Raw genomic sequence first — 23,785 nt, forward strand, 5'->3', positions numbered from 1 at the left:
TGTATGTTAGTTGTTTCTTTTCCCTAGCTGCTTTCAAGATTTTCTCTGTCTTTAATTTTGGTCGCTTTGATTAATATGTGTCTTGATGCATTCCTCCTTGGGTTTATTTTATATGGTACTCATTGTGCTTCCTGGATTTGAGTGAGTGTTCCTTTCCCATGTTAGGGAAGTTTTCAGCTATTATCTCTTGGAATATTTTTTCTGTCCCCTTCTCTCTCTCTTCTGCTAATGGCACCCCTATAATACGGATGTTGGTGCCTTTAACATCCCAGAGTTCTCTTGAGACTCTTCATTTCTTTTCAATCTGTTTTCTCTTTTCTGTTCTGCATCTGTAATTTCTGTTAGTCTGTCCTCCACCTCGCTTCTTTGTTCTTCTGCCTCCTGTATTCTGCTGTTAGCTGCTTCTGGTGAATTTTTTATTTCAGTTATTGTATTTTGCATCTCTTCTTAAGTTTTATATCTTGTATGTCTTTGGTCAGTGTTTCCTGTAAGTTATCCATCTTTGCCTCCAGTTTATTTCCAATGTCTTGCATCATCTCTAGCATCAACAATCTAGTCTTTTTCCTGGATGCTGAGAATCTCCTCATCGCTTAGCTGATTTTCTGGGGTTTTTCCTTTCTCCCTCATCTGAGTTATAGTTCTTTGTCTTTTCATTATTAGAGGTTTTTGGTGTGGTGACCTTTTTACAGAATATAGAGTTGTAGCCTTTCTTACTTCTGATGTCTGCCTCCCTGTGGCTGAAGTCAGTATGGGGGCTTGCTGTAGGCTTCCTGATGGGAGGGGCTGATGCCTGCCCACTGGTAGGTGGAGCTGATTCTAATCCCTCTGGTGGGTGGGGCTTAGTCTCTGGATGAGATTAGAGGCAGTTCTGTGCCTGAGAGGTCTTTAGGGAGTCTGTTTACTGATAGGTGGGGCTGTGATCCCACCTGGATTGTTGTTTGCCCTGGGGCTTCTCAGTGCTGACTGATGGGTGGGGCCAAATTTTTCCAAAATGGCCACCTCCAGAGAAAGGCACAGCTGCTGAATATTCCCAAGAGCTTTGCTTTCAGTGTCCATCCCTCACAACAAGCCATATTCACCCCTGTTTTCCCAGGATGTCCTCCAAGAACTGCAGTCAGATTTGACCCAGATTCCTATGGAGACCTCGCTCTGCCCTGTGATCCAGTGCATGTGAAAGTCTGTGTGTGCCTTTTAAGAATGGGGTCTCCGTTTCCCCCAGGCCTGTGGAGCTCCTGCGCACAAGCCCCACTGGCCTTCCATGCCAGATGCTCCAGGGGCTCTTTCTCCCAGTGCCAGATCCCCACAGGTGAGGGTTTGATGTGGGGCTCAGAACTTTCACTCCTGTAGGTGAGTCTCTGTGAACCAGTTAGTTTCCAGTCTGTGGAGCTTCCCACCTGGAAGGTATGGGGTTGTTTATACAGTGAAATCGCCCCTCCTACCTCTTGATGTGGCCTCCTCTTTTTCTTCTGGAGTAGGGTATCTTTTTTAAGGTTTCCGGTCCATTTGGGTGGAGATTGCTCAGCCTTTAGTTGTGAATTTTGTTGTTTTTAGGAGAGAAGTTGAGATCCAGTCCTTCTATTCTGCTATCTTAATCCTCTCTCCTGAACATTGTTTGTATCCAGACCCCACCTCTCCTCAAGCTGCCCTGATGTCCTCTCCACTCCTCGTTCATCTAGCTGCTCCACTAGACACAAGCACCTCCCCTTCTACCAAGCCTTCCTTTCTGCCTCTGTTATAGCACCTATTACACTTTATTGCATTTATTTGTTTTTATTATATTTTTTCCTACTAACAGGTCTACTATGTACCAGGCATGGGGAATATAAAAATGATAAAAATGAACAAGTTCTTTCCTCTCAAGCAAGGAGTTTGCATTCTAGTATTTTCACCATTTTGCACCGAGCACTCAATTCTTCCTTAGTAACAGCTCTCTCAATTGCTCTTTCCTCTCCCCTGTACTGTTACTATTATCATCATCACAATCTAGGCTCTTATGACTTCATCCCTCTGTTGCTGGAGGATGCCAACTATAGTTACCTGCCCCAAGGTTCTCCTTTTAATACAAAGAATGCATCATCCCAGATTAGTCATTCTCAAGTTAGTTGCAAAACTATCCTTCCCTAATCTAGAAAAAATGATACAAAGGTACTTATTTATAAAACAGAAACAAACATAGACTTCAAAACCAATCTTATGTTACCATATGTGAAACCACTGGGGGAAGTTACGAGTTGGGAGGGTGGGGCCAACATATACAAACTACTGTATAAAATAAATGATTAACGAGAACCTGCTATATAGCACAGAGAAATCTACTCAATAGTTAAACAATGGATATGTTTATATGTATGATTGATTCACTTTGCTGTACATCTGAAACTAATACAACATTATTAAGTCAACTGTACTCCAATAAAATTAAACCTAAAAAAAGTAATAACTTCCTACTGCCTTCAGAATTAAGTATAAATTCCCCTACTTTGCTAAGCAAGACCTTCCACGGTCTTACCTCAAAGTAGAGTGAGTGTTAAAAACAAACAAACAAAACCTCCAAATAAATAAAAAGAACCAAGATATTAATCCCAGGTGACAATTTAGCCTCAATGTATTTCCATACAATGTGGTGATAATATCTCACAAAATTGTTAAGTGTGTAAAATATTCTGAGGTACATGAAAGGGTTAAGAAACAAGCATTCTCTGGAGTTCCCTTCGTGGCTCAGTGGAAACAAATCTGACTAGTAACGTGAAGACACAGGTTCAATCCCTGGCCTTGCTCAGTGGGTTAGGATTCGGTGTGCTGTGAGCTGTGGTGTAGGTCACAGACATGGCTCGGATCTGGCATTGCTATGAGTGTGGCATAGGCCAGTGGCTACAACTCCAATTTGACCCCTAGCCTGGGAACCTCCATTTGCCATGAGTGCGGCCCTAAAATTGAAGACAAAAAATAAAAAAAAAAGAAATGAGTATTCTCTTTGTTATTTCACTGGCTCACTGTCCTGCTGATATGAAAACAGTTTCTCCTATTGACACGAGAGCAAAGCTGTGGGAGAGCTTCCAGATTCTTGAATGTGATCACACAAAACAGACATCCCAGCACTGTTGTGCCAATAGAACAATAAAAGGAATATTGTTTCATAAGAGTTGTGAGTTTTACTACAGTTATATAGCTTTTGACAATTATTCCAGGAGAAAAAAAATATGCTACTCAATTTATGAAATTAAATGAATCATTTGAACCCAAAGCTACTTCCTTGCTACCACGTGAAACAAATAACTAAGTGAATCCCTACTGTATTTTTCATTTTTCTGTTCACTTTTGAGGCTTCTGAATTCACTGGAGTGTCAGGTCAAAGATTTTTTTTTTTTACTTTTTTGAAATAAAGGACTTCCTCTTTTTATCATAAAGCAATATCTAAATATTATAAGGAAATACGAAAATAAAAATAAGCAAATGAACATGCAAAAAAGGACCCATAGAGTTATTCCCTTCTCTGGCTCACAGAGACACACAGTCTAAAATCTTTTATTGTTAAAATGCAGGGGTGGGGAAATGATACACACTGTACCACAACTTTTCTTGGTAGGAGGAAATCAGAAGCTGATTAGCCCAGGTTGTGAAGATCCCAAGAGTAAAGTCCCAGTATAATTATTATCTATGCACTCTGGCTTTGGTATAAAACCACCCCCCCAAACTGGCAAAATAGACTTCCAGAAAATTTTCAGCAAAATTAGACTTCCAGAAAATTAGAGGAGAAAACAATTAATTGCATAATCCTCAAAAGCTGGGTTAAAGTAGGATGGAGAACGAGCACGTGAACAATTAAACCTGGAAGTGATAAGTAACACTTCCATTGTGACATTAAAAGGAAAGGGGTATGGCTTTCCCTACTTCTTCCCCCTTCTTACTGACTTCTGTGCAGCAATGGAGCAGCCCATATTGGACCAAGAGATGGACTCTGCAGATTGAAGAAGGCAGAGCAATGAGACTGAGGAAGCCATGGTACCTAACACCCTGGAACTGCTTTCCCCGCCAGCACCAGCCCGGATTGCTTATGCTGAGAGCATGTGTAAGAAAACAAACAGCCTGATGAACTCATGTATGGGCTGCCTGTCTGCTTTAATGAGTGGCCAAGCATGAAAACAATGTGGAGAGTTGGAAGACTGAACACAGCAAAGAGATGCCTTCACAACAAGAGTCCTCTATAGGAAAATCTCAAGTAATTGAAATCTCTTATATTTCAAAAATTCTGCTCTTACATAATTTTTCTGATACCTGGCATTACCTTTCCAGCCAAAATCAGATTATAGGACGATGAAATTTTGAGAAGGCCAGACCTAAAAACAAACTAATCAAGTATCTTCTCACTTTTGCAAATAGTCATTCTTTCACATCCATAAATATGTGAACTTTACCTGTTTCTTGCTCGTGAGACACAGAAGGCATGGTTAGAAAATGTACATGCTGAAAATGTGAAGTCCAGTCTGCAGTCAACCCGTGAGTCTGTGTTAGAGTGTTTCCCATCTAAAGAGCTGAGTAAAGATACTCAGATAAACAGAAAACCAGGCATCCAAACTCTGGGAGTTACCAATGTAAAACTAATGGACTCCATCGTATTAGAAAAATTATTGTTATGTCCTTACATGACACTGAATAGACATGAGAACAAACAGTAAAAGATCCCCATGTTTGTAAAAAGCACAGGGAAAGTCCAGTGTTAAAAAGTACAAGTTATTATATTTGCAACAACCTATTTCCAAAAAGAGATGTAAAGTGATTTTTTTAAAAAGGAAAATATATTCAATACATTCTCTCCCCACCCCCCCCTTTTTTTCTGTCTTTTTAGAGCTGCATGTGCAGCATATGGAGGTTCCCAGGCTAGGGGTCAAATCAGAGCTACAGCTGCCGGACTGCACCATAGCCATAGCAACCCCAGATCCAAGCCACATCTGCAACCCACACCACAGCTCAGGGCAAGGCCGGATCCTTAACCCACTGAGCGAGGCTGGGGATTGCACCTGTGTCCTTGTGGAGGCTAGTCAGATTTGTTTTCTCTGAGCCACAGTGGGAACTCCTTCCCCCTTCTTTTTATGGCCAAGCCTGTGGCATATGGAAGTTCCTAGGCCAAGGGTCAAATCAAAGTTGCAGCTGTGACCTACACCACAGCCATGGCAATGCCGGATCTGAGACACATCTGTGACCTACACAAAAGCTTAAGCCACTAAGTGAGACCAGGGATCAAACACAAATCCTCAGGGATACTAGTTGGGTTCTTAACCCCCTGAACCACAACAGGAACTCCAAAATCCTTAAAATGTATATTTTAAAAGGCAAATCTATAGTGGAAAAGGTAACTAATAACTGAAATTGAAGCTAAGAATGGTGGTTGTTTTGTGCTAAATTTAGCTCTGGGTATCATGGCAGACAAGAGAAGTGGACAGCATAGCCCTCAGGATGCATAACTGCAGTAATGTTGGCAAGTTCATAGTCTATGAGCCTTGTTTTCTGGTCTCAGCTCCTTCTGTATTTGCTGTGTAATCTTACCAGGCCCTGTCCCTCTTCACAATTCTTTGAGGAATCATCTACTCTCTGTGACACTGAAAGGACTGTCAGTCTTGCACTACAGTGGTGCTACTTATTTGCTGACTCTGTCCTTAGTAAAGTATCAGATACATGCTCACAGGTTTCTCTTCCCTACGAAGGGGACTAAATAATATAGTTAGTTACTGAATGTGTTTAATCACCAAGTGAGAAATAGACATTGTATTATAAATTTGATTCCATGGGAAATAGAATACTTCAAGAGAGTTATTTATTACTGATACAGTCCAAGCTAGACAGAAAAATTATTATCATTCCATTCATGATGAACTTAAAGATTTGATATAATTGCTTTCTGTCTGTGGAAACCTGGGGAAGTATGAAAACATTTCTTGGATTAGTCGATTAAAAAGTAGAAGCCAATTTTTGGAACATTAGCTCCTGAATCAACATTAATGTCAGGATTTTCTTTTCTTTCAAGTATCCACCCCCACTCCCCAGAAAGAAAGAAAGTATATATACACTTTTACATATACTACTTTAACCTCCAAGATGGGGGAGAAAATGCCAAGTCACTCTGCTAAAGCACATACGAGAGGGTTCTTTCCCTTGTTCTCCTCTAAGATCCAGTGTATATTTGTACATTGTGTTCTGGGGCTACCCTGAAAACCTAGTGTGCAAGGCTTGTAATGAAGCTACAGTGGAAGCTGAGAAAACAGAAGTTACAAGTTAGATGCATAACCAAGGTTTCCAGTGGTGACCAAGGCAAGATGAAACTTGCCTGTCCCATTTCCACTGAGCATGGATGAGATGAATTGCTTTACAAAATAATCCACAGTACTTTTTAATCATGTTCACATCTTTTTTATGGCCACACCCATGGCATATGGAAATTTCCGGGCCAGGGATGATTGATCCAAGCTACAGCTATGACCTTCGCTGCAGCTGTGAATGATGGATCCTTTACCCCACTGCACCTGGCTGAGAATCAAACCCGTGCCTTAGCAGAGGCCTGAGCTGCTATAGTCAGATTCTTAACCCACTGTGCCACAGCAGGAACTCCTATCATGTACGCATTTATAAGTCACACATACAATTCTATTTTCTAATCATTAACCATATACAAAGTTTTGGTGGGAAAAGGGGGGAGAACAGTTGCTCACAGATTGGTCTTCTCGTCATAGTAAACATCCTTAGGAATGCTGGAAGAAATGCCATACACGCAGTAGTCCCTGAAACTCTTTGCCAGGAATAGTTATGTAAGTGTTTCCTTGTCCTTGGTATTACCTTTGTGTAGTAATATTAACCTCTCAAAGAAATATTTCTTGATATTGTTACCACATTTCAACCGTGCCTTAGTTTTCTTATGTGAAAAAAAATGGTGATGAAAATGTTTGTCCTATCTCCCATATAAGGTTATTATAAAGATCTAAAGAGATAATGCACATTAATGTGTTCTGAAAGCTATAAATTACTATTCAAAAATATTATTACTATCCTCATCACTATTATTTGTTTTCACAACAATCTTGTGAGGTCGGTAACTATTACCAAGGAGGAAATTAAGGAACAGTACGATTAAGTGTCTTGCCTAAAGTCCACAGCTATTTGGTGGCCAAGTTGATATGAATTTAGACACCCTAACTTGCCACTAAACCTTTATAAATCTGTGTACTCTGAAAATTGAGAAGAGAAAAGGTTTCCAGAGGTGTATATGAACGCTTTTTTTTTCACATCTTCCACCTAAAATGTTTAAACTTTTAAGGAGGTATATTAAACAAACACAGACATCCAAGTGTCAGGTTAGAATCATAAACCAGTTTCTCCAGTGAGTCTATCCAAACCAGATACAGAACAAAAAGTAAAGGGTGTGTTCCACACAGTGTTTACCCAACCAGAAAAAGACAGATATTCTGGGACCTTCAAAGTACATTAAATTTACTAGTTTGGAAATAGGAATTATTATGTACTGTAGATGAAAGAGTAATTCAGAACCACCTTTTGGAGGACAACCTGTCATTATCTACCACAATTACAGAATAGTCTCTGACTTAGCAATTCTCCAGCTAGAAAATTTAGACCTAAGACATAAATTCTCAACTCCGCAAAGATATATTTATTTACATGATGTTTCTTGCAGCAATCCTTACAATAAATAAGAAATTTTTAAAATATCATACAATTTAAATGTCCATAAAAGACACATTGAATAAATTATGGTACATTTGTTCAATAAGACTATTATTCAGCTCCTTGAAAAAATGAAGTAAGTTTATATGTTCAACTACTAAAAGGCCCTACCACCTATAGTGAATGATGGAAACCGGTTGCAGAATAGTTTAATTTTTGCATATATACTATATATAAATATTGGGAAGACAAATATATATATGATAATACCAGTTTTCCCTAAAAGGTGATTGAGTAGATTTCCACTTGCCACATTTCACTACTGTTTGAATTTTCACTACAATCAGCATGTTTTACTTCAGAATAAAAACTTTAATAAACACAGTTTCTTTCCCTTTTTTTTTTTTTTTTTTTTTTTTTTTTAACACCACAGCTCATGGCAACTCCGGCTTCTAAACCCACTGAGTGAGGCCAGGGATCAAACCTGCATCCTCATGGATACTGGTCAGGTTCTTAACCTGCTGAGCCACAATGGGAACTCCCACAACTACTTTCTAACCAATAAATACCAGTTTTAACTGTCTGGAGGCTGAGAAAAAAATCATGAAAAAAAGCAATGCCTAAAACCACACACACTTTTAGTGGAAAAAAAGAATGTCTATTAGATTTATTTTGGGGGGTTGGGAGTTGTGACACTAAGCTCATAATTAGCTTCCAGGCATATCACATAACCACTTGGTAGTGCAAGCTGGCTAGGTGGCTGGCAAAATGGCTACAATAACATCACTTTTTCTTCTGACATTTGAGAATAATCTATACTTAGAATTTTTAACTACCAAAAGGAAAAAAACGGAAAGAAAGCACATATATTTGAGCTGCAGAATATAGACTGGGAGCTAGCTGTCTACAGGGACAGAACTCATCCTCTTCATAAGTATCATGAGAAATTTAGGATTGGCCCCTATCCTGCAGGTGTGTGTTCCTAGAACAATTTGAAATACTGCTGCCACCTAGTGGACAATTATTTTTACTTTTTATTTGTGGACAATAGTATAACCGGAACCAAGATCCTCATGGAACACTCTTAAAGCAATTTCATAATAAAGTTATGTTGGATGTTTCTGTTTAATGTAATACTAAGGAATATAGGCATTAAACTAAAAAAATATTTTATTAGTTTACCAAACAGAAGTAACTAAGAAATGGTAATGTAAAGATACATTCTAAATAATTTGCTTTAAAATTGACTCTAAAAAAATTACAGCTTTTAATTTTGTCAGGGAAATAATCCCTAAGTTTCAAATTTTATACATCTCCTTCCTTGGGGAAAAGCAGTTATAGAAATTGCCCTTTCTTCCTAAATATTTGAACTATAGTGCATATGAACAAAATCATTATTAAAGAAATTAAAACTTTTTCACCATTCGTTCAGCTAACATTTCTTGTTGTAGCTTTTCTCTTTTTCACTTTAAGAAGATCCTTTAGGAGTCCCCGTCATGGCTCAGTGGAAACGAATATGACTAGCATCCATGAGGACGCAGGTTCGATCCCTGGCCTCATTCAGTGGGTTAAGGATCCAGTGTTGCTGTGAGCTGCGGTGTAGGTAGAAGAAGTGGCTTGGACCTGGTGTGACTGTGGCTGTGGCCAGTGGCTACAGCTCTGATTCAACCCCTAGCCTGGGGACCTTCATATGCTGCAGGGGCAGTGCTTAAAAAAAAAAAAAAAAAAAAGAAGAAGAAGATCCTTTTACACTTCTTGTAAGGTTGGTTTAAGGTTGGTCTAGTATTGATGAACTCTTTTAGTTTTATTTTCATGTTTGATTTTTGGATAGCCTAGTAGGCATAACTCTTGGATGTTCATTAGTACTAAGCTTTTGAGAACAGACGTTTAATATATACTTTCTGGTTGAATGAAAGAATGAAGAAATAATGAAATAGCTGATTTAACCTCTGTAATATTCTGTCTCCTAGGTTATGCAGTTTTAATCTTAAAAAATTTCCCTAGATTTTGGTTCTTTTACCCAACCCAGACCTCTTGTTGGAGAGCTCTGATAATTTGAATGATTTGTGGGACTAGTGCCCTTTTGATTAACTTGAGTTAATTGAAATTAACGAATTCTTTCATTACTCTTCATCATCAGGATTATAAATAGTAAATAAGATAGAGATGCAGGGTTAAAAAGGAATAGATGATTGGCACCATGAAAGTTTTTTTTGGTTTGTTTTGTTTTTTGTCTTTTTAAGGCAAAACCCATGGCATATGGAGGTTCCCAGGCTATGGGTCGAATCGGAGCTGTTGCTGCCCGCCTACGCCAGAGCCACAGCAACTCGGGATCCGAGCCACGTCTGCAACCTACACCACAGCTCACAGCAATGCAGGATCCTTAACCCACTGAGCGAGGCCAGGGTTCGAACCCGCAACCTCATGGTTCCTAGTCGTATTCATTTCCACTGCACCACGACAGGAACTCCCAGCACCATAAAAGTTTTACATGATAATATCCATGTTTTAGAAAAATCTCTGGAGGCTAGGCGAGAAAGGACTGGAGAAAGAACTACCAGACATGGGGGAAATACTTTGGAGGTCATAAGAATAGGATGAGGGACAGAGAATAAATAAAACACTGAAAATGGGAACTAAAAGGAATAACACGAAGAGCTGTATATAAGCGTACATTAATGCTTTCTGAAATCTCATTTTGGGCTTTGGCTGGTGTCCTCAGTACATGCTCAGTACCAGCAGGTAATCGGGCCCTGGCCTGGACTGCTCATTTAATAATTTGCCCAAAGCACTGGAGATCATTGTAAACCGTGTCTGTAAGGAAACTGTCACTCTAGAACTCACCCTACAAAAAGACTAGCAGGGGATTAGTTTTTTGGTTTTTGTTTTCTTTTTTTTTTAGGGAAGCATCTGTGGCACATGGAAGTTGCTAGGCTAGGGGTCTAATCAGAGCTTCAGCTGTTGGTCTACACCACAGCCACAGCAATGAAGGACTGATCTGTGTCTGGGACCTACACCACAGTTCCTGGCAATGCTGGATCCTTAACCCATTCAGCAAGGCCAGGGATCAAACCTGCATCCTTATGGATACCAGTTGGGGTCCTTACCGCTGAGCCACAACAGGAATTCCATAACAGGGGATTAGAAAACAAGTTGGTTAAGGTCCCTCCCAGCTGCTCCTTTGGGAAAAAGGCATTTCCTGATGAGGGAATATCATCCCAGCCAGACTACAGCAATCTTTGGATTTCCTGCCTTAGCCCCGTGCTGAGCATAGAATAGCCTACAGTGAGTTTTTGAAAAATAAAAAATCACCCACACTTTCCCTTTAATCTATCTCATAGCTTTATTTAAAATTTATTCCTAGTTATAACAATATATCTTAAGGAAGAAGTAAATTAACCTGTAGGAAATGGGGATGTAAACCATACAAATCAAAACAAGACTTGAAGGAACCAAAGTGAAAACAGTATATGCAAATTATATGAAACACTGGAGTGAAAAACAATATAGTACAGAACTGGTAGCCTGAAACCACCGTTAGTAATGAGCTCAGTGAGGAGAAAAGATTTTTGTATGCTTACCTGTTATGTTGTAATCTCAGAGTCCTGAACAGTACCCAGCACATAGGAAACACTCAGTGAACATATGCTGAATGAGTAAATGAGCTGTTCTGGTTTAAAAGAAAAACAGAAAGGAATATAATTAGCTTTTCTTTCGATTAGGAGTTGACTTGAAGGGTTTTTTTCTTTTCTTTTGTTTGTTTTTGGTGGTTGTTCCAATTCTAGAGCTAAAGAAAGCATCACTTGTGCAGCTGTAATTTTTTTAAATGTAGAACACTGCCAGATAATGACATTTTAATCCCATCAGGAAGAGAGAATAGAATGCAAACTGTTCTTTCTCTCATGACATAAGCCATGGTTCTCTTGCCCTGTGGTTCCTCAATGATAGAGAAGCTTGAAATAGAAAATCATGCGTAGATGTCTGACGTTTGGTTCTCTTCTCTCCAGGGAAATAAACTTATTTCGCCAAACTAGTTTAATAAGCCTTGGTGAACTTTAATGAACTATTAACAATTGGTTGTTTCCCAGAAATGTTTTTCTCTCACTCTATGGATCTTTCTTCTCAGTGACGTGAAGAAAAAGAAAATATTAAAAGAAAAAAACAACACATTTGAATAATGGGAGAATTATTCAAGTAGCATATTCCTGCAACCATCAAATATTATTTATGGCAACACTGTCAGGTATGAATTCATTACCTTCATCATGTAGCATGTCCTCAAGTATTCAGTCTTTCCTTAAACTTGCCCAGATGTAGTCTATTTTATTATTGAAGATTTGCATTCATTTATTCATTCATTTGACAGATTAAAATCAAGTTATGTACTAAGTGCCAATGTTTCAGCTACATCCTGGGGATACAGTGCTGAATAAGACAATTTTGACCCTTGGGGAGCTCATAGCTTCCTAAAGTTCCCTACAGGAGATTTCTTGAATTAAAATGCCCCTGTTTCCAGACTAGTTAAACAATGTGAAGGGAAAGAACATCTTTGAAGTGTTATTATGTGCCAGGCACATTTGGAGGGGTATCCCTAACCATCCTTCCACCTCATGCCTACTTACTTTGTTTCATCTTGCTTTTTTTGCTTCATCTACTAACCCCCACTTGGCATTGTTCACAGCTCCATGTCCAGCTCTGAGAAGTAGCTGGTGTATACAGTATGGGTTTTGTTTGTTTTGTAGTGGTTGCAGGAATGAACTTGAGAGGCAGGAATTCTCATTTTACAAATGAGGCCAAGATTGATGACTTGAATGATTTGCTCATAGGGAGTTCCCTGGTGGCTCAGCAGGTTAAGGATCAGGCATTGTCACTGCTGTGGCTTGGGTTGCTGCTATGGTGAGGCCCAGGAACTTCTGAACGCTGTGGGTGTGGCTCCCCAAAATGATCTCCTCATAACTGTGTAACCCTTAAGTCACAAATCAGGGGTTTAAAGTTGAATGAAGGCAAAGCTAACATTCTTTCTAAAATCACTCCTGTAAATGCGTATTTCTTTACAGAGTTATGCATCTGTGTTCTTTTGTTAAATACCATTATGTGAAAGACAGAGATCTTGCCTTCAAGTGCCTAAAGTCTAGTTAGGGAGAAAAGAAACACCTGAAAATCCAACTAAAAGTAAGTTAGTGTCTGGGCAGGGGAAGAACCTCAGAGACAGTCAAGGGGAGGATGGGCTGGGCCTGGGGCTGGGTTCTTAAGGGCGCTTCCACTTGGCTGAGATCTGTCTTCCCCGGACTATGAGTAGGTAGAAAAAGTAAGTTCCTTCCACTTAGCTTTCCTAAGAGCCCTTCTCTGCCTTCTCTGAGTCCCTGCTCTCATTTAAATCCCAGAGAATAGTGGATTCTGCCCTCTTTTTGAGAGGGAAGATGGTGGAAAGTAGAAGAAAAGCTCCTTTGACAGGGAGTTTGGGGACTTTCTGGTCTAAGACATGAAGAGGTAACAAAAAGCAGTTGCCGTTGTTTTGCCCAGAAACGATAAAAGTATGGGAGTGGAGGGCGGGGTGAGGCGCTAACTTCAAAATACGTCCTCATGGGAAAATCAGAAGTCTTTTGACAAAGTCCTTACACTTACTTGGTAAACATTTGGAGCGACTGTTGGCTTTCCCTGGAGAAGAGGAGGGAGATTTATTCCCTTGGGCAGGGAACAGTGGAACCAAAGGGCGAAAGCCCGATGAAAACACGTTTCTACTCAAGAGTAAGAAATGCCCTTAAAACCAGCCGCACGGAGCCGTCTCGGAGGAAAGTAGTCCAGCAGAGGCAGGCCGCTCCCTGAGTCCTACCAGGCGAAGGACTCAGCCCTGGGGTCGCGATGTCCCGGTCTCGGGTCGCCGGCAGGGGGCGGGTCCGGGAGCCGAGGGTGGGCACGTCGGACTCCAGCTGCGCGCTTGGGGCTCCCCCGGGAGCGACGCGAAGTGGGGAGGGGCAGGGGGCCCCCGGAGCTCAAGCGCGGGCTCCGGCTCGCCGCGGGCGCGGGAACAAGGCGCATCATGCTCGCCGCGGTCGGGAGCCTCCTGCGCCTCCGCTCGGGGTGCATCCCCCGCTGCGCCCCGGGAGCACCGCCAGAAACCTCGAGGCGGCCGGTAGCATCTCTCCGGCCCCGGGGTCTTCCTCAGTACTCCAGTGGCGGGGCCCCGGGCGGCTCGGAGCCTCAGGGTTCCGGTGAGTGGGGGCTGGAAATGGCCTGGGAGCGAGGGGTCCGAGGAGGGGCGGGCGAGGAGCCGCGGCTAGGGGATTGAGGGGTGATTCTCTGTGCCGTCGGTCTGTCGGTTCTTCCGACCAACACCAAGCCTGTCGCTTTCGCAGCAGGGAGGGTCCACAGGGTCCCCGCCGAGCATAAGCCGTCGCAATTCGACAAGAAGATCTTGCTGTGGACCGGACGTTTCAAAGCGATGGAAGAGATCCCCCTAGGATCCCGTAAGTGTAGCCTGTGCCTGGCCCCGGGTGCGTGCGCCGGGGAGGGCGCTGGGGTTGGAGGGTCTATCCACTCACCTCTCGACCTAGAACGAAGGCGGCCGCGGAGCCAAGCAGGTCTTCCTAGCAATACCTTCCACCTTAAGGAATTTGTCTACGGCCCCCTAGTACGGTTAAATGCCAAGCTTCCTGACTAGTCTGGGAACTAAACTAAGCGGAAAAGGGGATTGTTGGAGTTGAGTGAAAACCCTGAAGTTCAATGGGCACTTCCATGGCGCCCGGATACCCGCCCCTAGCGAGCTCCAGGTGGTGAGACAGAGGAGTACTTAGGCCTAACCGAAGGCACCGTTGTCCTCTCGAGCACCCAAGGGGCTGCGGGGACAACAGAGAAAGAGGGGCTCTGTTCAGGGCGGCGGCTTCCTGCTGCACCCAAGGAGTAATCATGGCTCGTGGGGTGGCTGGAGAGTCTCTGGGAAGAAGCCACATCCACTCCTGGAGAGGGAGATGCCTGGTATACGCGGTTCTGCAGCCCTCTGAGCCCGGGATTCTTGGACTAGGACTCACTATGCATCAGCGTCTCTGGCCACTTCCCCCATCCCAAACCGAAGACAGAGGTTCGCTTGATAAAACTCAAGCTGCCAACTTCAGCTCCTTTCTGCTAATGCTAAATTTAAAAAAAAAAAAAAAAAAAAAAAGTAAATATAACCGGTAAAAACAATATTCCTATAGCTTCAGTTTATGCAAAGTCCAAAAATCTTCCCAGCACTTTTCAAGGGAGTGTTTAAAAAGGGGAAGGAAGGAAACTAAGAATAAAATTACTCTACTACTTTTTAAACTAATCTTAAAAAACAAGGAGGCTAGAATTATATCAAATAAGAATTTTAAATGTTCAAATAGATTTATATGAGGTAATCAATGCCTGATAGACTGGATAATGGACATGGGGGACTACATCTTGTTCTGTGCATATTGTCCACACTTTTATTGATTATTAATTTATTGGTTACCAAAAGCATCTCAAATAAATGGAAGAAATACTGGTGGGAAATGTTCATTCAATAATGAATGCTCAAAATTTTAATTTCTTTTTTTATCAAATTATTTGATGAGAAATGGACATAGAATTTGAAATAAAATAGAATTTGAAATCTCTTTTCAGCATTTATTCAACCAAGATGTTATTTGGTAATATTTTATAAAGCATATTTTGTTTTCCTGGAGAGCTATAATAGCCTCTAAACTACAGACGTAGCCCCAAACAGAAATTAGCCACAGAGAAGCTTAAAACACCATTCTTAGTATTTTTTGATTTTGAGTTCTAGTGCTGCAACTGAATAATCCAGAATTTAAAGAACCTGCATTATTGTAAATTAATGCTTGTCAAGGGACAATATTGCATTACTGTAGTTGTATATGTAGAGATCCACATTACAGAAATAATTTCCCCAGGATCACTGTCAAAAGAAATATTATAAACAGAATGTAATAACAAGGTGCCTACGAAAAGTGTTGCAGTTTTTGGTTGGGAACATGAAAAGTATTAGAATATTTTTTATTTTAATTTTCTATAATTTGTTAAAAAGCATTGCTGTTTAAGACAGATATGCCTCCTAAGCTGTGTTAGATTTACAATGTAAACGGCTTTCACTTTTATGTTCTTAATGGACATAATAACAAGTAACCTATAATTTTCGTACCATACACTAATGATATTTAATAATAACTGCACTTTTCTTTTCAGTGTTAAACTAATTTGGCATAGCAGATCAAAGCCAAATGGATGGGTAAAAAAGATCAGATCTTTTAGTTTCCATCTGGAACAAAAGTCATAACAAGTATAATCTAATAAAATCCTAACATTCACCTGTTTACAACTAATTTCTTAAGATTTACATTAATCTGCCTAAAACCTGAGGAAAACAAGCTAGATATTGATTTCTGTGTTCTTTTCACTGGTGAAAGTTAAAAGAATTTTTTTTTGTTTGTTTTTGAGAGGAATTGCAAATTATCTTTCTGAAATTCTTTTTTCATGTAAGTACATTTTATTTATACTTGACATAGAGAAGAAAGAATACCACTGAATACATTCTCAAAAATCATTCTTCAATTATGTGTATTTATAAACTATCATTTCATATTACTGCAAATTGTTAAAGTTTACTTCAGGAAAAAAGGCCCACAAGCATGTTTACTTTTGTAACACTGCTTTGCTAAAATCTTAGACAACTAGCATATAACTTTATTAATAAATAAGGTTATGCAGTATTCAAGTAATCATATTAAAATATCAGAATTATAATAAGAAAACAAAGGTGTGTTTATCTTTTCTTCAAGAAATTACTGTGATTTTGATCACTTCTTTTGAAAACTTCATGCAAAAGCCATGAAGGAAACACCTTTTCTCTAACAGACATTCTCATGAAATATATAATGAAATGTATCATAGCAGTATGAATCATTTTCACAAAATGTTTAATAGTCTGTTTAATGGAAGTAGGATGGGAAGGGGCAAGAAGAGATTTGGAGACCAGTGAAAAGGCAAAATGATGAAAATGAGTTTTAAAAAGCAACTTGTTTAAAACTGACAACAAAGCCCACTTAAGACAGGGGCCAAATGAACGGGAGTCATAGACACACATAGGCGTGTGTCTTCCTTTTATCCCAATGATTGAAACAAAAATAATGGAGAGTCAGGTTGTAATCTCTAGCAGTTATATTTTGAACAGTTAGAAACTAAATATACTGCACCGTGGTTTCATAGCGCCTGACAGTAATTAGGACCTGAATAAATACCTCTTAATTTGCAATTGGTAAGATAATGTGCTAGCATTTGGAAGTCTTTCACATCTGCCATTTCATTCAAGAAGATGTTTGGAATATTTTCATAAGACATCATTGTCTGTTATGCCAGGTGGTAAAGCATATTGCTTTAGTGTCATTAATAGAATACACATCTTGGTTTAGGCCAGAAATGATAGATGCTGCAAGAAACAAAGCACGAGTGAAAGCCTGTTACATAATGATTGGACTGACAATTATCGCCTGTTTTGCAGTGATAGCATCAGCCAAAAGGGTGAGTACCTCTTTAAAGTAAAGCTAGACTTGTGAATTTTAATAAAGATTAGGAGCTTTATTCTCCTTTGGGGGCTTATTGCTCTTCTTTCAGTGTAAGAAGGGCTTCATCTCAGACACTTTGAGGCACCACATATGTCTATCATGCTGGCAACAAAATCATTCATGAAAATTTGAATCAACAAATTAACTATATGGACAGGAGGGACAGAAACTTGTTTCCATTTTTAGATAAGCAAAAACAAACCAAAAAAAAAAAAAATGACAGTTTATAACCTAGTTAAAATCTGTGCAAGAACTTCGTTGTATGAAAGTTATCCAAACTAGATCATTCCTTAAATCATGAACTCAATTAGCTGTTGCACAGAATCATGAAATAGAGATGCAAAGTTGGAAGTGGTGAGCAAGGCAGACCAGTTTGCCTGTATCCTGTGTATGAACCCTTTCCTTGGCATCACCAGTGTGTGGTTTCTAGAGGGAAGCTACAAGCAAATTAACGCTCTGATTTTCCCTCTTGTTTCCTCATATTATTTCAGCTGTGAAACACTTTTTACTTGAAGAGCAGACCCACAAACATTGAGGTATCTGACACATCTTTGTGGAGTCTTCATTTCTCCAGTCTTAATTTCTTCATCCTTAACAATTTTCCTCTATTTTGAACTCTCCTCTGGACACAACCCAGTTTATCGGTGCCCCTCTTCATTGTGGCACCTGTCACTGAACCCATCAGAGTGTGATTATAACTTTGTTAGTAATGCAGCCAGAGTTGGAACTAGATTGTGGCAGCTCTGTCGCACAGCATGGTTTGCCTGGAGCCGGCTTCACTCTCTAAGCACATTTAACCAATGACCATTCTGCCTAGTCCTATGATTCTGCTCTTTAATTCTCAAGTTTTCAGGAGTGTTTGAGCCCAGTGATTCACATGGGAACCAGGGCCTCTAAGCTTACTGATATTCTGTACGTGTCTGTTCATTTCTGGTGGCTTGGCAAAGAACTTATGCTTTGAAATTATTCTCATCAAATGGAAAATTTCTTAAATGTTTGCTGGCGGAACACTTAAACATAGAAATAAAGAAATTCAAGGAGTTCCCATCGTGGCATAGCGGAAACGAATCCAACTAAGAACCATGAGGCTGTGGGTTCAATCCCTGGCCCCACTCAGTGGGTTAAGGACCTGGCCCTGCTGCAAGCTGCAGCATAGGTCGCAGATGCACCTCGGATCTGATGTTGCTGTGCCTGTGGTGTAGGCCGGCAGCTGTAGCTCCGATTGTACCCCTAGCCCAGGAACCTTCATTTGCCTTGGGTACGGCCCTAAAAGGGGAAAAAAAAAGAAAAAAGAAAGAAAGGAAGAAATTCAGTTATCTCATTTTTAACCTACTCTAGATAAAGGGACTGACCACCTAGCTGATAATTTTCTCCAGCTCCTAAGTGACAGATTGGATTCTAATACTGCCTGGTCCCTCCATGTTTCATACCATCTTCCCTTTCTTCCTTATGCTTCAGCCACACTAGCTCTTTTCTGTTTTTTATTACATCAGACCCTTTCCTCTCTCCACGCTCCCTTTCCGTCCCCTGGCTTTACCATTGCTGGCTCATTCTCATTCTTCTCAGAGAGAGGGTCCCTGACCACCCCATCTAAAATGGCCTCACCCAGGAACTCAATTTTATCATCTTGGCAGCTGCTCATGAGTGAGTCATTATACATCAGCAGTCCTGCTAGCTCCACTTAAAAATATATCCGCAGTGGGACCACTCCTTACCATTTCTATTGATATCACCCTGGTCTAAGATAGCCAACCCCTTGTTGCCTAGTTTATTGCAGTATCTTTTAGGTGGTCTCATATCTGTTCCTCTTGCCTCTCTCCAGTTCACCTTTCATTTTGAATAATCAATGCCTTTGCCTTAACTGAGATAGTGTCAGATAGAGATAGAGAATTGGTTAGCAATTTGAGATGTATTTGAGAAGGCAAAATGGATAGAACTTTGTGGTAAATTCAATATGGGAAGAGGAGAGAAAATATAAGAATGAAACCAGAAAGCCTGGGTTTTTGACCTGAGTACCTAGATGAATGGTGACATTTGTTTAGATGTGTAAGACTGGGGAAAGAGCTGATAGGCATGGCAGGTAAATATACCAAGACCTTTATTTTTGATTATTATGTGTGAGATGCTTATTAGACATCCCTCAATATCTGCTTTTATTTAGGCTGCTGAGATGTATGTTCTTCAGTCTGAGGACCTATAGCTTTCCTCACTTCTGAAAAACTCTAAGCTGTTATAATTTTAAATATGGCCTCTTCCCCCATTCTAACTATTCTTCCCACCTCCTCAGAATATATGCTGGCACTTAGGATTCTAGACTCTATGTATCATAACTTCTTTATCTTTTTTTTTTTTTCCCCTTTTTTGGCCACCCTATGCCATATGGAGTGCCCAGGCCAGGGGATCAGATCTGAGCTGCAGCTGCAACCTAAGCCACAGCTGTGGCAGCAATGGATCCTTTAACCCACTGTGCGAGACCGGCAATCAAACCTGTGTCCTGGCGCTGCAGAGACACCGCAGATCCTGTTGCACCACAGCAGGAACCCATTTTAACTTCTCTTTTCTACTTTTTCTATCTTTATCTCTGTGCTGCATTTATTTTTTCATTTCACAGGACTACCTCAGCTCCATGCCCAAGAGTCAAATCCTGAACTCACCTGTTGGTGTACAAATTAAACTGTTAGCCCGCAGCTATTGAAGCCAATATTTTCCCCTAATGTTCCCTGTTAGAAGCCATATCCTTCATTCCTGGCTTCCGTCTTTCTCATTCCTCACCAGTGCATGCCTTTTGTCTTCTTTCCATGTCTTGTACCTGAGGATTTCCCTTTCTTGATTTTGAGCTTAATTATTTGAAAATATATCCATTACTTTTTATTCAACAAATATGTCTATATGCCAAGAGAGGGTGGAGGCAGATTTCTGACATCACCTGTTCTGTTGACTTGAAGTCTAACATCTTAAGTAAATTTTTTCTGTACCAAAGGGTCATTTTTTTTTCTTTTTTTTTATGGCCACACCCACAGCATATGGAAGTTTTTGTGCCAGGGAAGGTATCTGAGCCGCAGCTGCCACCTATGCTGCAGCTGCAGCAACAAGGGATCCTTTAACCCCTTCTGCCAGGCTGAGATTGAACCCACACCTCCACAGCCACCTGAGCTGCTGACGTCAGATTCTTTTTTTTTTTTTTTTTTTGCCTTTTTAGAGTCACACCCACAGCATATGGAAGTTCCCAGGCTAGGGGTCCAATCAGAGCTACAGCTGCCAGCCTATGCCACAGCCACAGCAATGCCAGATCTGAGCCACCTCTTCAACCTACACCACAGCTTATGGCAACGCCAGATCCTTAATCCACCATGCCAGGCCAGGAATTGAACCTGTATCCTCATGGATACTAGTCGGGTTTGTTTCCACTGAGCCAGATGGGAACTCCTGCAGTCAGATTCTTAATGTACTGTGCCAGAGTGAGAACTCCAGGATCATTTTTCTTAAATGCTATGTGTGACAGATGGTTTAAGTTACTGCTCTTCTTTTCATAGTCTCTCCTATGTATCTCCACCTAAAACAAATTCTTCCAGAGCGTCAAAAGGCTTTTTTAATTTGTTTGCGCAGGCTGCAGAACGACATGAATCCTTAACGAGTTGGAACCTGGCAAAGAAGGCTAAGTGGCGTGAAGAAGCTGCATTGGCTGCACAGGCCAAGGCTAAATGATACTCTGACAAAGTGGTAATGGGAATATCATCATTGTTATCAGCAAAAATAAAAGATTGGTAAGAGAATATTCAACAACTTTTTGCCAAGGTTTTATTTGGTGACAAGATCCACAGCCTTTTTTTACTTTTTAGTAAACTTTTATTGAAGTAGAACATACATTCAGAAGGCACACAAAAGTGTATACAGCTTGATAGATTTTTATCTAGTGAACACACCTGCGTAACCACCGCCCAGGTGGAAATGTAGGACATCAGTAGCACCTCAAAAGCCTCCTTTCTGCCCTCTGTCAGTCACTACCCTCTGCAGATAACCATTGATTAGTTTTGCCTGTTCTGAACTTTATATAAATGGAGTTCCACAACAAGCATTTGTGATAGGTATAAACTGAATCACTTCGTTGTACAGCAGAAATTATCACATTGTAAATCAACTATACTTTAATAAAATTTTAAAACAATGAACAAAAAACAAGCACTTGTGTGACTGTTGATTCTTATTCTCCACATTATATTGTGAGATTCATCCACAAATTTTGAGTAGCATGAGTTCATTCATTTTTATTGTGTTACGGTATCCCAGTGTATGGATATGCCATAATTTTTCTGCCCCTTTGGTCCAGTTTTTGGCTGTTAGAGATGATGCTAAACTATGCATTTTGTATATGTCATGTTTAAATCACCAAGGACTCTTTAAAACCTAAACTAATTTTCAACCCAAGTGCTGGTATATTTGGTGATTGGGTAGTTCCTCTGGGTATACTTTTCATAGTTCGCAACTAGGGGAAACAGGCTTAAAAACTCTTATAAGCTGAGAAATATTAATTTCAAAACCTATTCTAAAATGATGAAAGTACTAAAACAGTAATTATAAAAACAATTTAGAAAAGACAAAAACATTAGGAAAAGAAAAATTGAGTCAGTGGTCTTCAAACTTGAATAAGCCCTAAAACATCTTTAAAAATCACATAGCTCCTCCTCACACAATTTTAACTTGGCGCCTACAGTTTTAAAATCATAAACACGGGCAAAGTTGAAATGACATAATTTCCACTTTATTGTGTATTAACTGTACTTTAAATATATTTCCCATCCTAACCTGAAGCTGCAGAATTAGCTCATTCTGTTTAAGGAAGGTGTCTGCTTCGTAATTTTAAGGCCAAAGCCAGTCCTTATTGTCGAACTGATAACACCAGATCAAAACTGACCTTCCTTGTTATTATTAAGGTTTTTTTTTTTTTTTTTTTTTTTGTCTTTTTGCCATTTCTAGGGCCGCACCCGCGCCATGTGGAGGTTCCCAGGCTAGGGGTTGAATCGGAGCTGTTGCTACCACAGCCACAGCAAAGTGGGATCCGAGCCATGTCTGCAACCTACACCACAGCTCACGGCAATGCCGGATCCTTAACCCGCTGAGCAAGGCCAGGGATCACACCTGCAACCTCATGGTTCCTGGTCAGATTCATTAACCACTGCACCACGACGGGAACTCCGACCTTCTTTCTGTTAGAAAAAGTCTCACCTTGATTTGAAAATGAAAATGCTGCTCCACATTCCTGGGACAATAATCTCACTTCTGAGTTAAACTCTAAGATAGAGAATGCAGGCAGCATTGTTACAAGTCCACCTTCTGGATGAATCAGCCACTGACTGCTTTGGCATTTTGCATAGGGCCTCTCTGCTGTGAGACTCTGCTTCAGGATCTGTCCTTTCGGAATTATCCATTCATTACACAGAAGGCTTTTGTACCACAGAGGAAAAAGCATGGGTAAGATTCAGAATGGATGAGAAGTCCTTTTTTTTTTTTCTTGAAGGCACCTGACTGGGTGTTTATCCCACCTACAGAATACCTGAAAAGCAACATTAGTGTTTAACTAGATAACTGTTTAATTGGATAACTGTACTGTGGCCTAGTCAGATGGACACAAAAAACAACTAACATGGTGCTTCAGGGTGTGTGTGGAGGGGAGTGGGATGGGGTAAGAAACTTACCTATTTAGGCTAAGGTGCTCGGTCCTTCCGAGGAAGCTAAGGCCGCGTTGGGGTGAGGCCCTCACTTCATCCAGCGACCAGCACCGCGCCTGGCAGCCCCCACCTAGCATTGGTCCGCACCTTGGCCTCCGTCTCGGAGCTCGCCTGCATCTACTCTGCCCTCATTCTGCACAACTATGAGTTGACGGTCACGGAGGATAAGATCAATGCTCTCATTAAAGCAGCAGGTGTAAATGTTGAGCCATTCTGGTCAGGCTTGTTTGCAAAGGCTCTGGCCAACGTCAACATCAGGAGCCTCATCTGCAATGTGGGGGCTGGTGGACCTGCCTCAGCAGCTGGTGCTGCACCAGCAGGAGGTCCTGCCCCAGCTGAGGAGAAGAAAGTAGAAGCAAAGAAAGAAGAATCTGAGGAGTCTGATGATGATATGGGCTTTGGTCTTTTTGACTAAACTTCTATAACATTCGATAATAAAAAGCTGAGCTATTCGCTGAAAAAAAAAAAGAAACTTACCTATTTATTGTCTTCATATTTAAATGAAAAAAGTAGAAAGTGTGTGTGAATGTGTTCATTTGCCACTAAAATTGCAGATTGTTTTACTAGGAGCAAGAAAATCCTAAAAATAACTGATCTAATTAGTTTCACTACTCTGATTAACATAGTTTCAAATACTGAAGGAAATGAGACCAGCCAAAGCAAACAAAACAAAAGAACAGGTAGTGGAAGAAGAAAACAAGAACAAAAACACTAGGCTGGGAAAAACGACAAGGTCCTACTGCATAATCTAGGAAATAATATTCAATATCCTGTGACCATAATGGAAAAGACTATGAAAAAGAATAC

General features: G+C 40.6%; 1 protein-coding gene, 1 long non-coding RNA gene and 1 pseudogene across 4 annotated transcripts in view; 2 read left to right on the forward strand and 1 right to left on the reverse strand.

The window, feature by feature from the left end:
* LOC110260274 overlaps positions 1 to 13,431 on the reverse strand; it is a 45,210-nt gene extending 31,779 nt beyond the window's left edge. For both annotated transcript variants that reach the window (XR_002343261.1, XR_002343262.1), the window contains exons 1-2: positions 13,297 to 13,431; positions 11,253 to 11,341 (exon numbers count right to left, since the gene is read on the reverse strand). This is a non-coding gene — a long non-coding RNA (uncharacterized LOC110260274). The remainder of the gene's footprint in view (positions 1 to 11,252; positions 11,342 to 13,296) is intronic.
* Positions 13,430 to 21,032, forward strand: FAM162B (family with sequence similarity 162 member B). Its single transcript, XM_005654391.3, is given in 5 exon segments — positions 13,430 to 13,883; positions 14,031 to 14,120; positions 14,123 to 14,138; positions 17,100 to 17,208; positions 20,859 to 21,032. Coding segments are annotated over 5 exon segments (486 nt in total). The 5' UTR covers positions 13,430 to 13,711; the 3' UTR covers positions 20,958 to 21,032.
* On the forward strand, positions 22,718 to 23,446 carry LOC100523874 (annotated as a pseudogene). Its single transcript, XR_001301948.2, has 2 exons — positions 22,718 to 22,721; positions 22,987 to 23,446. The product of XR_001301948.2 is annotated as a 60S acidic ribosomal protein P1 pseudogene (transcript).

The sequence above is a fragment of the Sus scrofa genome, chromosome 1, assembly GCF_000003025.6.
Source record: "Sus scrofa isolate TJ Tabasco breed Duroc chromosome 1, Sscrofa11.1, whole genome shotgun sequence".
NCBI classification, from domain to species: domain Eukaryota; kingdom Metazoa; phylum Chordata; class Mammalia; order Artiodactyla; family Suidae; genus Sus; species Sus scrofa.